We start from the raw sequence: 11946 nt of genomic DNA on the forward strand, positions 1-11946 counted from the left end.
AAAAAAAAAAAAAAAAAAAAAAAAAAAAAAAAAAAATGTCGAACAGGAATGAGGGACAAAATTATAGGAATTCTGCAAAACCCCGGAAGAAATTCGTCCCAAAGAGAGACCCACAAAATTCTAGTCAGCAAGAAACCCTCTCAAATTCCCTCCGTGCCGCCTCTGTCCGCCCGACAACCACCCTTGGAAGTAGCGGCGGTGGAGGTGGAAGTGGCTTTAATTCTGTGACGGCGTCGATGGGCCGGATGAGGATGGGAGAGAACGGTGACTGGGTTCCGAACAATAAAACCCCCCTCGCTGGCCATTTCGTAAATTACTTGCCTCAGGATGAGGCCGTGGCCACGGGGCTTGGCGCTGATGAGGGTGCCTTGGATCCTTTGGAGTCACAGCGAGTCGTGGACCTGTTGAATAGGGAATTGTCCAGGTTGCTGAAATTGAGCCCCAGGGAGTTCTGGAAGGAAGGTGGTTTTTCTCTAAATTTTTTATTTTTTAAATATCAATTCTTGTTATGAGTTACGGTACATCTATTATTGACAATTAGATATATAAAAGTTCTGTCATATAGGTTCTGAAGCTGGTACTTCGATTATTATTTTCTTTAAGAAATAAAGTGATTATTTCAATTGAATAGAATTTTTATGCGCCTACTCGTCAAAGTGATCTTTTTGTATGCAAACTTGGTATTGTTCCTTTGCATGACCGGCCACATAATGGAAAATTTAAGCAGTTCAACGTTAGTTTATGTTGGCAGAAAGCTTTGGAAAGGGTTTATAAAGTGTTTATGCTTGTGGGAAGCTCTAGAATACGGTTATAATGTATTATGATACATTTGCCAGAGGATAAGTTTTGTTATTTGAGTTATGAATAATGATTAACATTCAAAGAGTCATAAAGGGCCTCTTTCGTGTAGATTTTTTAGTATAGATTTATTTATTTATTATTTTTTTGGGAGAATGTATGGTTAAAATGTAGGCAAAAATTATGAATCCACATGCAAAATTATTCTATTGGGAGAATCTGTGGTTGACAATGAGTTTTAAATAATCTCTACCAAACATGGCAAATTGTTCTAGAGCAACAAATTTATTCTTAATTTTGCGCTGTTCGGTTGGTTAGAATTAACCGTTCTATCATATTGATTTGTTTCCCTTCTCTCAGTGGCTAGTGATGTATCATTGCATGATTTCCTTGAAAGCTTTCTGAAATTTAGAAGTAGATGGTATGATTTCCCGTATCGCGGAGCAAGAGGAATAGCTGCTGGAGTGATTGTTTGTGAGTTTGAGCTATGTCAGCGTGTCTTCATGGTTTTGTACCGAATGTAAGTGACTATAATAGCTTATTGGTTTCTTAGATTATTTTCGTATAGGATTTGACCTTTGGGCTCACTAATGGATTGGAAATTCATTGATGCAGATCTTCCAATCGGGATCCTGGGGCTAAGGCTGCTGATGCTCTCAGTCCAAAGGATCATGAAGGTGTGTGTGGTTTTTCACCTTTTCGTCAATCTCCTTTTTGCTAAAATCTGTTTTTCTTTCCATCCGTGACCAGTCATAAATGACACATATCTAATTGCAAAATTTTCAAGAATATGCAGTCTTCTACGCACATTATGCCCCTGTTTGACAACCATTCTTTCTCTTCTTTTCTCATAATCATTTTCGACCACACATTCTCACAATAAAATATTCTTCACGTAAATCCAAATTTTTTTTCTTACTTTTTAACCCTACATTCTCCAAAAATTTACTATTAAAAAACTCACTCTTCCCAAAAAGTGGCTGTCAAACAAGGGCTATATCTCAACGGTTCTATCGGTACACTTTATTTATCGATTTTATTTGTAGCCCTTCTGCAGGACAAGAAGTTACTTGATTTGCCAAAATTGTTGGATATATGTGCCATCTATGGTCATGAAAATGAGGATCTGACTAAAATATTGGTATGTATATGCAATCAAAGTGGCTAGCAGCTTATTTATTTTTGTAATAACCCGGGCTCCTCCTGCCTTTCCTATTAGCAGTAACTTCAATATCAATTATATCATTTATCTTTTTTTCTCGTCATCTATTTGCAATGGTGCGTTATCCTTTCTCTGCCTTTTCTCAATCCCATTCCTTGTAAAGCCAAATAAAAGGAAAAAAATGTGTATAATGTTCTACGCTATAAAAAAAACAGCCAAAAATCTTTGGGCCCAAGGCTGATAATAAAAAGACCAAAAAGGAAAAGACGAATGAGCACACCTGTCTTCCTGAAGCTTGGCTTAAGGCTTACACTAAGTCTGTGTAAGCTTCAAAGCTTTTAACGAAAGCCTCATGTGAGGTGTGTCTTAAACTGTAAACCTTGGACAACTTTTTTAAAACAATTGTTGTCAGTGGTCATACTATATTATTTACTCATATAAATTTCCTACAGAAGCCCTAAAAACCTGAAAACTTAAAACTCAAATAATCTTATGAGCAGTCCATGTACCAAAATTGTAACTCTTCATGCCTTTGAATGCTACTATTGACACCTCCATCTCCTCTTACAATATCCAAAATGATCAATAATACCGCCAGGTCCCGCAAAACCCTCGAATTTTCTACTTGCAAATTTGCAGCTAATACAGCCTCTAAAAGCTGTCAAAATCTCCTTGCACCACCATTGAAACAGAAAAAAATGAAATCAGCATAAGAGGGGGAGGTGGGATCTTACCACCTTTTTGCCGGCATCAACAGGTTGTCAAATCTGTTAAAAGAGCAACACAAACTTCAAACACACATTCGAGTAGTGATGGAGAAAAGGAGAGAGCGAGAGAGATAGACCGAGAAAAGACTAGGAGGGGCAAGTTTCGATAATATCTATAATCAATTCTAAAGTTTGGAAATTTTGAAACCTATTTTCTTACTTGTGCTTAAAATTCAAGTAAATGAGGAAGGCCACTGAACTAACAAAATGGAAATTACCTCATGCTAGGAGAGAATTCTATTGAATAAATCACAATTTATTCAATATGTCTCCTTCCTAAAATAAGTTTGTATCTTTGCAAGTTTCTAGGGTTGCACATGATCTGGTCTGGTCCGATTCTAACAAGAACCGAATCAGATCCAAAATTTTTGGCTATTTAGTAAGTAGAAATGTCGGGTCCAAATTTAATTACGGAACCGTTTGGGTTCGGTTCTATTTGGTTCAGTTCAATTCTCAGTTTCGTACTATAATTAAATTTTTTAATATTTACAAAACTACATTAATTCAACTAATGATATGCTCAATAATAGCTGTTACAAAATAACGTAGTGCACTCTTATGTGTCTTTTGTATCTCTCTTTGCTGAATTTTTCATAAATTCGATTGTTAAAATCACAGGAAGAGGAAGATAGCGAGCTCATAATAATTAAGAGAGGCGTTGTTGAGTTTTAATTCGATTTCTTCAGAACGATAGAAAAAGCACTACGGTAGAGTAATAAATTTGGATAAATTTAGATCAATTTGATTAAGTTTGGCTTTGAATTAAAAATTAGAAATAGGAAAATCATATTTTTGGGTTTGCGCTAAACTATCTAGTTAGTAATTTTATTTAGAAAAAATAAAATAATTTAGTTTATTTAAAATAAATTAATTAAAAAAATTAGAGAGATTTGGTTTTTCGGTTCTTAATCTAGAATCGAGAACCGAACCGAACCGAACCTGTCAGTTCTCGATTCAGATATTCGTTTGGTATTTAACTTAAGAAGAATCGCTCGATTCGATCTGATTTGGTTAGGGAGTTTTGTCTAGCCGTACAAGTTTCTATTGCCGTCAAGTCATATGCCCCATCATGTAGTCATTTTCAAAAAGGCAGGGTGGTTGTGGTGGTTGCACATTGACATTGTCGGAAATGGGGGATGGTGGTTGCAACATTGTGTTGGGGACAGTCTAGCAGCATATTGGTGGTGGGAGCATGCCTGTTTTTCTTTGGCGTCAGAGCAGGGGAATGCTATTTCCCAAGAATTTTATTGTAGAATCCGTGAACTTGGAAGGAACACTTCTGATTGAATTTTTATTACTCACGTCATAGTTTTAATGAAGGTATTTTGGGAATAAATGTCAAATATTCTGATTGGGAGAGCAACCAATATTTTTAAACATCCCAAAAAAGGAAGACAGCAATTCCATTTAAAACAGGGATCAGTCTTTTCCTCACGTTGTCACCTTGATCTAATGGTTAGCCTTGGAGGCATGAAGAATCTCAATTTGTTATGTTTTGGTTGTTCATAAGTTACCCATTTACGTGTTAATAGGGTGGACAATTTTTTAAGGGCTTTTTGGTATTTTTTTTTCCCTTAAATATATTATACATCGAGAACTATCTGCTTTAGTTAGTTCATCCTATATACCTCTTTGCTTCTGACATGGTCCGGAAGCTGTGACTTTGGTCAAATTATACCTCTTGGTTTTTAACTACCCTAATAAATTTTTTCCTCAAGTTGATATTGGCTTTCAATGCCTTGCATTAAGGTCAAAATACGTATTGAAGATAGCATGAGCCAATCCAATTGCATATACAATTAAGGCAATATTTTGCTCATGTGGAATCACCTAGATAAGACAAGCAATTCAAACTCTTTCTTTACTTTGTATGGTTAATAGGTGATATCAAAGGTGGAAAAATAGATCCTACTGGAAGCTCATTCCAAAAGAAGATTGTCCTTTTAATTAGGAAATAATGTACTTTAACCACTCAGAGTCATAATATTTCCTTTGCCACTAGCACTACTGCTGATCTGCACCTCTCTCTTATTCTGTTACCTATTTTCCAGGTGATGAATGCAATGAAAGCACAACCCAGTATCCAAGATGATTTGCCCGTAGTAGCATCTCATTTCTTAAATGTTGTCCAGACGATGTATCAGCGATGCAGCTCATCTTTGGAGGTGTAGTAATCTTCTTTCTTTCAATTCTACTTTGAGATTTTACAGAAATAATTTTGGATCTTGTAGTTCTTGTTTCAATGCTCATTCTGCTGTTGCTTGTTAGATTATATTTTGAACGCATAACTGAATGACAGCTTCTAAAGATGTCATTTTATTCATGTTTTGATGAGAATTTATTTGCACCTGAGGAAAGCACATGCCTAAGGGCGATGTATGCAAAGTATATAATATCAATTCAAAAACACAAATAAGGTAAATAGCTAATGCCTATGAAATCACATCCCATACAAGCTCACTTACAATTTAGAAATAAATGTATGTGTTGGTAGGGGACAAGAGCAACCTTGTCTTAGACATTAGCTTCACACATCGCATATTCAAATCCATTGGCTGTCTACGTATTAGATGTAGTTGTAGGAAGCAGCCATTTTCCATTTGAATCCATCTCAATATATTGCTTTTGACCTCTTGCTTGGAATCTGCATTTTTGCAGGATCGAAATCCTTCCCATAGATTTTTTTACTGTCATTTTGGAACGGTCTAAGCCTCCTGCTTCATATGCAATTGACAGCAACATTGTGCCTAAAACCTATCTTTAACTCGTCTAATTCTAGTTGACCAGAAATTTTAACAGAAAACTCCCAATCCTTTTAGTGAACTATCAAAAAGTTAAAATATTCAGCATCATCGCTTGTGTTCAAACAGTAGGTAATCTTGAGCTGAAACAATATTCCTCCTGCTAATTATATTGTTAGAGCTTGTCTAAGAATAGTGTTGAACCAACCGCATTGATCATTTCTTCCTCTCTACCATCTGGAGTTCCAAGCTAATTTATGTAGGAAATGCAATGTCATAATACCTAAACAGAATCAGTCAGAACATTCTTTGCTGGATAGCTCAAGTATTTTTCTTTATTTGAAGAGAGTACCGTGGCACATTTGTGTCCCAAATGAATTGAGGGATAATTTAGAATATCAGGTTTTGAGCAACAACTTGGTATATTAGTATTCTCAGGACTATTTTAGCTAGATTTCTTTGTATAATGCATAATTTGTTTAATGACGTTCTTGCGGATAAGTTTAATATAATGTTGGATATTTAGAAAATGATAGAAATGTAAAACAACAATTACTCGTTTCATTTGGATGTACAATTTCAAGGTAGAGTACTTATACCTTGAGAGTCCTAGAAGTGACTGCTGTTATATCTTGGTTTTGCATGTTTGAGTGACTGAAAGTTGCTTAAGTCTATTATGGAACTGGAGAATTTTCAGTAATTTAAATCATTATGCAGTCTCAAATTTTATGCAGAATATTGAGCTACTGCCCAAGGATTTCTGAACTGTATGGACATAAATATTTATTTGTGGTTTATGGGCAGGTTTTACTTAGCTCTGGTGGTGGGCATGACCTAGGATCAAGTCACCTTCATTCTGACTATCTGGAGGTATTTGTCAGTTTATTTGGCAACTGTTTGATAGTATCATCCACCCTCCCCCCAAAAAAGGGAAAAAAAAATTTCCTTCAAGAGAAAATCTTGTATCTTTCATGCTGATATGGAAGTACGTTTCTTTTACTCCAATATATTATGAAAATCTTTCCACAAAGGAAGAGAGTTTCTCCAAAATATTCATTGAATTTTTTAACTAAACTAAGTTTGGCTTCTTTGACACACTGGAAGATAGATTTATATTATGACTATCTTGACCATTGAAATTTGTCGCATTATTTATTTCTGGTGTGTTTTAGATGTGTTTCATGGATGTTTTAGTTTATTTCTATTTATTTCTGTTTTCATTTGTCCTCAATTTTAATCATTACAGGTTATGGACTTCGTAAATGATGCAGTTGTATCAATGGATTCTTTTGTTACTGCATACAAACCTGCAGCTGTCTTCTTCGCTTCTCCAGTTGAAATGAGGTATCGAACTTGCTACTGGAAATTTAAAAATTTCCTTAATATGTTTGGAGAAAGTTGTTTATCATTTTTGTAAAAATTAGGGATGGGCAATGGATCCACTCAGACTGAACTAGCCAATTCGGTTCCAATGAAGAAAAAGCGGGGTTTGGTTATTAAAACATCCTCCAGGTGTAAACCAGAGATCTGAACACCAGACTGGTTCTGTTCATTTTCTTTTTTCTTGCTTGGTGCATTGCACCAGCCACACAGAATGAAGTTCAATACTAAATCGCACAAAACCCTATTCATCACACAGAAAGAAGACAATTTCTCCTGTTTTAGGACCTAACTAGAACTTATTAGTTCTGGTTCAGTAATTAGTTCCATGTGAAGAATATCTGTATTGAACGGGTATGTTCCAATGATGGGAGAACCTAAACTGAACAGGATGGTGCCCCCCCCCCCGCGGAAAAAAAAAGTAAGAATTGGGAAAGTGTGCCTTTTCTCCTCATGTTCACATTTCATCCTGAGTCAACTCCTAATGAAGTTTCCCATTATAGTTTACATTTTGTATTAATTAAAAAATGACACAAGAAATAAATACTGATGATGGCTGCATATTACACTTTTTAAGTTCCAATACTATTTGTATTATAGTCTTTAACTTACTTTTACGTGATAGAATATTGTGAAGCAAGAGTTTACCTGAACTGAATCGCATGAATCCATTTGCTTCAACATTTAGGTTACAAATGGTTTAAGAGGTTTATGCCTGTCGAAATTGTTACATTTCTGTTCATTGTTTTTCTTCCTGGACCTACAGTTTTCCCCCTTTCTGAAAGTGGAAGAGGTTCTCTCTTTTTCTTTTTTTCTTTTTTTTTTGGTGTGGTGCATTAGTGTGTTCCAAAGGCATTCCTGTTGGGAGACTGTCGTATTTCCTTTAACTGCATTTGCTTTGCTTTATTGTATTTCATCAGGATTTGTTGTTTTTGCAGCTTTGGGAATGAGGAATTGCTTACTACCCTTGCAAGGTTACATGACTCACTGCTACCTTCTTTATGGAGGGGTTTCAATATTATATATGTAGTAGAGGATGGAAATCGGGAAACATTGAGTGATATGCTCTCAAGTGTTTTTATCAGTCTGAATATGTTATCAAGAAGGATAGCTAATTTTGGTTGGAAAATACTGAACTACTGCTATCTAAGTGACGATGTATTTCAAGGGAGTTGTTCTTTTCCAGTTTCCATGAAGATGTTTCCCGCAAATGTGGACGACCCTGCCACAAGGGCCGACATTCTAATACAGTCATTAAGAGATCTCAGTGCAAACTACTCACATGTATCCGGTAGACAAACTGGAGGGGGGACATTTCTTCAAAACATTGAGAAAAATCACATGATAATGAGCAGAATTGAATTATTGCAAAATACAGGTAAAATTTTCTATGCAAAATATGTTTTTTATTTCTTCAGTTGGAATTTTCTGCTTTTAATTTTGTCTTGTGGAAAACTTGCTTGTTTTGAGTTCGTCAATGAATTTCTGAGCAGCAGACTAATGAGCAACTTTGAATCAATTGATCTAATGCGTGAGTAGGTGACTGAAAAATCTATATTCGATATTCTATGTACAATGTGTTTAGACATGACGATATACATTCATGGTTAATTTCTACAATTACATGTGATAATTACTGTCTTATGCTGTATTTCAAGATATCCTGCTGCAAATACTTTTGCTATGCATAATCTCGTTGCTTGCTCAAGTATTTTGTCCAAGAGATTTACTACTATGCATTGAAACATTAGTGACCGTTCACTGATTTGTATAATATTCTTGTGTTTAAATGCCTTTATCTTTCTTCTGTTTCCTTTAGAAGATCTTCGGTCATGAGAGTTGAAGGAAAAATGCTATTTGAAACTAACAAATCAGCTCTAGTGCATCTGAGATCCGACATAGAATTAACATATAGCCCCTGTTTGAGCCCGCTTCTTTAAAACTCATTCTTTCTTGAATTCATTTTCAACCACATATTTTTGGGTTCTTTTTTAAAGGGTTTGTTTGCTGTAGATGTTTTGACAAATGATTATTTTGAAGATCACGATAATAAGTAAGGAAGTTATGAGTCCATGTGCAAAATTATTTTATTGGGAGACTTTGTGTGGTCAAAAATGAGTTTAAAAGAATTAAAGAATGGGGTTCAAACAGGCAAAATTATTTTATTGGGAGACGTGTGGTAAAAAATGAGTTTATAAAAAATTGAGTTTTAAAGAATAGTTTTTGTGAAAAGTGAATATTTTGGAGAATGTGTGGTTAGAAAGTTGGAAAAGTTGTGGATCCACGTGCATAATTATATTATTGGGAGAATGTGGTTGAAAATGAATTTTAGAAAATGGGGACCAAACATGGGCTAAATTAAATCCCTTGCAATCATGCAAGGCCAAGTTAATTTCTCTTTGATATACTCTTCGACCATCGCATTGAGGAACTTAGATGTCAGGTAAAGGATATTCAACAATCAGATGAGTAGTGCTTCTCTAGGTCTATGTAACACATCCCAAGCACCTAAGTTATCATTTACCTTAATTTACTGTCAATTGGTAATATCACCTTCATTTATTAGCTTACATTCTCATTTCATATTTTATCTATTCTAGTTTTGACACGCTTCCATCTTAATCCTCATTTTCCACTAGATTCATGTTATGCACAATTTTTTTGTTATTTTTTTATTTTTTGGTAAAATCCAACAATCGCTGCATTCATCGTTGCTAGAATAACAGTTATGTAGAACTTGCCTTTTAATTTTATAGACTTCTTAATAATCTCATTGAATCCCTATAGCACTTTCTGGTTTTCATGTAATTCCATATATCACATCCTCTTCAAACCTCATTCATTCTGCAACTAAATTTACTTTCCATATAGTCATCTAACAGCTTAACCAGAAAATATTTTATTACCAAAATTTTCCTCAAAATTTTATCTCTATCATAGATTCCTTATATATATAATACTGTCATCAGCAAATTACGAAACAGCAAAGGACATCTTGGACATTTCATGTATATGATTGGTTGATGATGATTCTCGATGTGTAAGTAAATGATCTTGTATCTTGGAAATGAGAGGTGACACCATTTCTTTGTTATTTAGCACATTCTACTAATGCTTTTGTCAATCAATTTCAGATTAATTGATGTTATGATTTCTTGTGAAGGTTGGATATCAATAGATAATGAACAGTTCCAGTTTCTTTCTGGGATTATGAAGCATCCACTGGGAACTAATACCAAGGAGAAGAGCTCTGTTCCATTGCTAAATACAAGAAATGGGATGCAGGCTGATGAAGACACTGCAATTATGGAGTCAAAAATCAGTCAAATAAAGGATCTCTTTCCCGATTATGGTAAAGGTTTCTTAGCCGCTTGTCTTGAAGCCTATAACCAGGACATGGAAGAAGTGATTCAGAGGATATTGGAGGGAACACTCCATGAAGAATTACTGTCTCTCGACATATCAATGGAAAAAATTCCACCTTCCAAATCTGCCCCACCCTTGAGTAAGTATGACAAGGGGAAGGGGAAACTAGTGGAGTCTGCAGGGGATCTGCCCAAAATTGTGGAACCAGGAGTTGCAAACTATCAAAGTAGAGTCCCTTCAACTTCATCGTCATCGTCAGTTGGGAGGTTCATTAGGAAACGCACGGACAACATACCTGATTCTGAGACCCTGAACTCTAAAAATGGAAAGGAATTGGCAAAAACAGCAGCTTTGGCATCACAACTTGAGTATGAAGACGAGTATGACGACTCTTTTGATGATTTGGGTCTGAGTGTTGGCGATTCTGGAATTGGTGACAATGATTCACTTATGGACAGAGTGGACTCAGAGAGGGGAAGAACATCGGATGCTGATGGTGGAAGCTCTACTTCGAATGCTGCCAATTCAAAGTGGAATGCACGTAGCAAGAAGCCACAATTTTATGTCAAGGATGGTAAGAACTACAGTTACAAAGTCGAAGGTTCTGTGGCTGCAGCTAACTACAACGAAGCTGCTTTGGTTAATCAAGCACAAAAAGAACTTATCCACGGGCTTGGACAAGGTGGCAATATTCCTTTAGGTGCAGTTCAGAGGCTTGCGCAGTCAAATGAGGAACAAGATGACGGAGCAGATACTGACGAGGTTGGAGGACGAGGAGGCCGTGGAAATGCTAGGGTTAGAGGGAGGGGCCGAGGAAGAAATCATTTGAGAAGGGACAGAGCATTGAGTAAGCATCTTTCCGGATTGCCTGGCCGTTACAATCATTGAAGTGAGGTGGGTTTTTTCTCTTTCTTTTTAGACTCAATGCCTTTAGCTCATTACAAAGCGAAGTTTTGGGATTTGACAATGAATCATTTTCATGTATCATACTTGCGTTTGAGATTAAACTTATCAAGTGTATATCAAGTTTGCTAAATTAAAGGCACTGCCCCGTGCTTGGTTATTGCACCATTTTCCTTCAAATGGTGTAACAAAATCATGCAAGCGAGAAGAATTAGTGAAATGGTAATAGAGAAAAATAAATATTTTATTCGTTGGATATATTCAACCATTTTCTCACGAGAGGACTGACAATTGGGAGTTAAAGATAGCGGGTTAAGTACATTTTTTGTTACTTTTTAGTGATGTTTTGTGTTGGTCATTAGATGTCGGTAACTTTAGACTTTGTTACTATTTTACCGCTGTATCTCTCTTGGTTAATTTGATTAACGAAAAAGGTGACATGAAGATTTGCCAATTGAGTTGTCATCTTTTTTCGTTGGTCAAAGTAATGGATACGAAAATATAGCAGGCAGTGATTGAGAAGCTCTGATTGTAGTTCGATTAACCAAAGCCATTTGAAGAGACTATGCCCATGTGTAGCGTGAATGTGTGATTGTACAATTAATTAACTCGTAAAAATGACAACTCACAGTTTTAATTTGGAAATCTTTAAACATGACAACAAAAGATGAGAGGTATTTGGTTCAACAAAATATTTCCAAAGCCATTAAAGGTAATTTTTCTGCTTGCTTCTGTCTTCATTTCGTAGACATTCATTTCATCGAGTCTTTAGAGATGGTACTCTAATTTTTATGCCTTCACGTAGGTCGGAACTTCAGTTGGCTGTCCA

General features: G+C 35.8%; 1 protein-coding gene across 1 annotated transcript; it reads left to right on the forward strand.

The window, feature by feature from the left end:
* Window positions 1-11366, forward strand: LOC111391081 (activating signal cointegrator 1 complex subunit 2). The gene is made up of 9 exons (XM_023016223.1): window positions 1-462; window positions 1159-1318; window positions 1414-1475; window positions 1845-1939; window positions 4779-4892; window positions 6273-6338; window positions 6715-6812; window positions 7787-8226; window positions 10012-11366. The coding sequence occupies exons 1-9, from the start codon at window positions 36-38 to the stop codon at window positions 11100-11102; spliced, it is 2553 nt and encodes an 850-aa protein (XP_022871991.1). The 5' UTR covers window positions 1-35; the 3' UTR covers window positions 11103-11366.
* Window positions 11367-11946: the final 580 nt, after the last annotated feature.

The sequence above is a fragment of the Olea europaea genome, unplaced genomic scaffold (genome assembly GCF_002742605.1).
Source record: "Olea europaea var. sylvestris unplaced genomic scaffold, O_europaea_v1 scaffold747, whole genome shotgun sequence".
Classification (NCBI taxonomy): Eukaryota; Viridiplantae; Streptophyta; class Magnoliopsida; order Lamiales; family Oleaceae; genus Olea; species Olea europaea.

Bases quoted from the DNA above. Each gene is read 5' to 3' on its own strand.
- LOC111391081 (XM_023016223.1), top strand. From the start codon at position 36: ATGTCGAACAGGAATGAGGGACAAAATTATAGGAATTCTGCAAAACCC. The intron at 1,940-4,778 runs GTATGTATATGC...CCTATTTTCCAG, and splicing joins AGGATCTGACTAAAATATTG to GTGATGAATGCAATGAAAGC. The intron at 8,227-10,011 runs GTAAAATTTTCT...TTTCTTGTGAAG, and splicing joins TGAATTATTGCAAAATACAG to GTTGGATATCAATAGATAAT.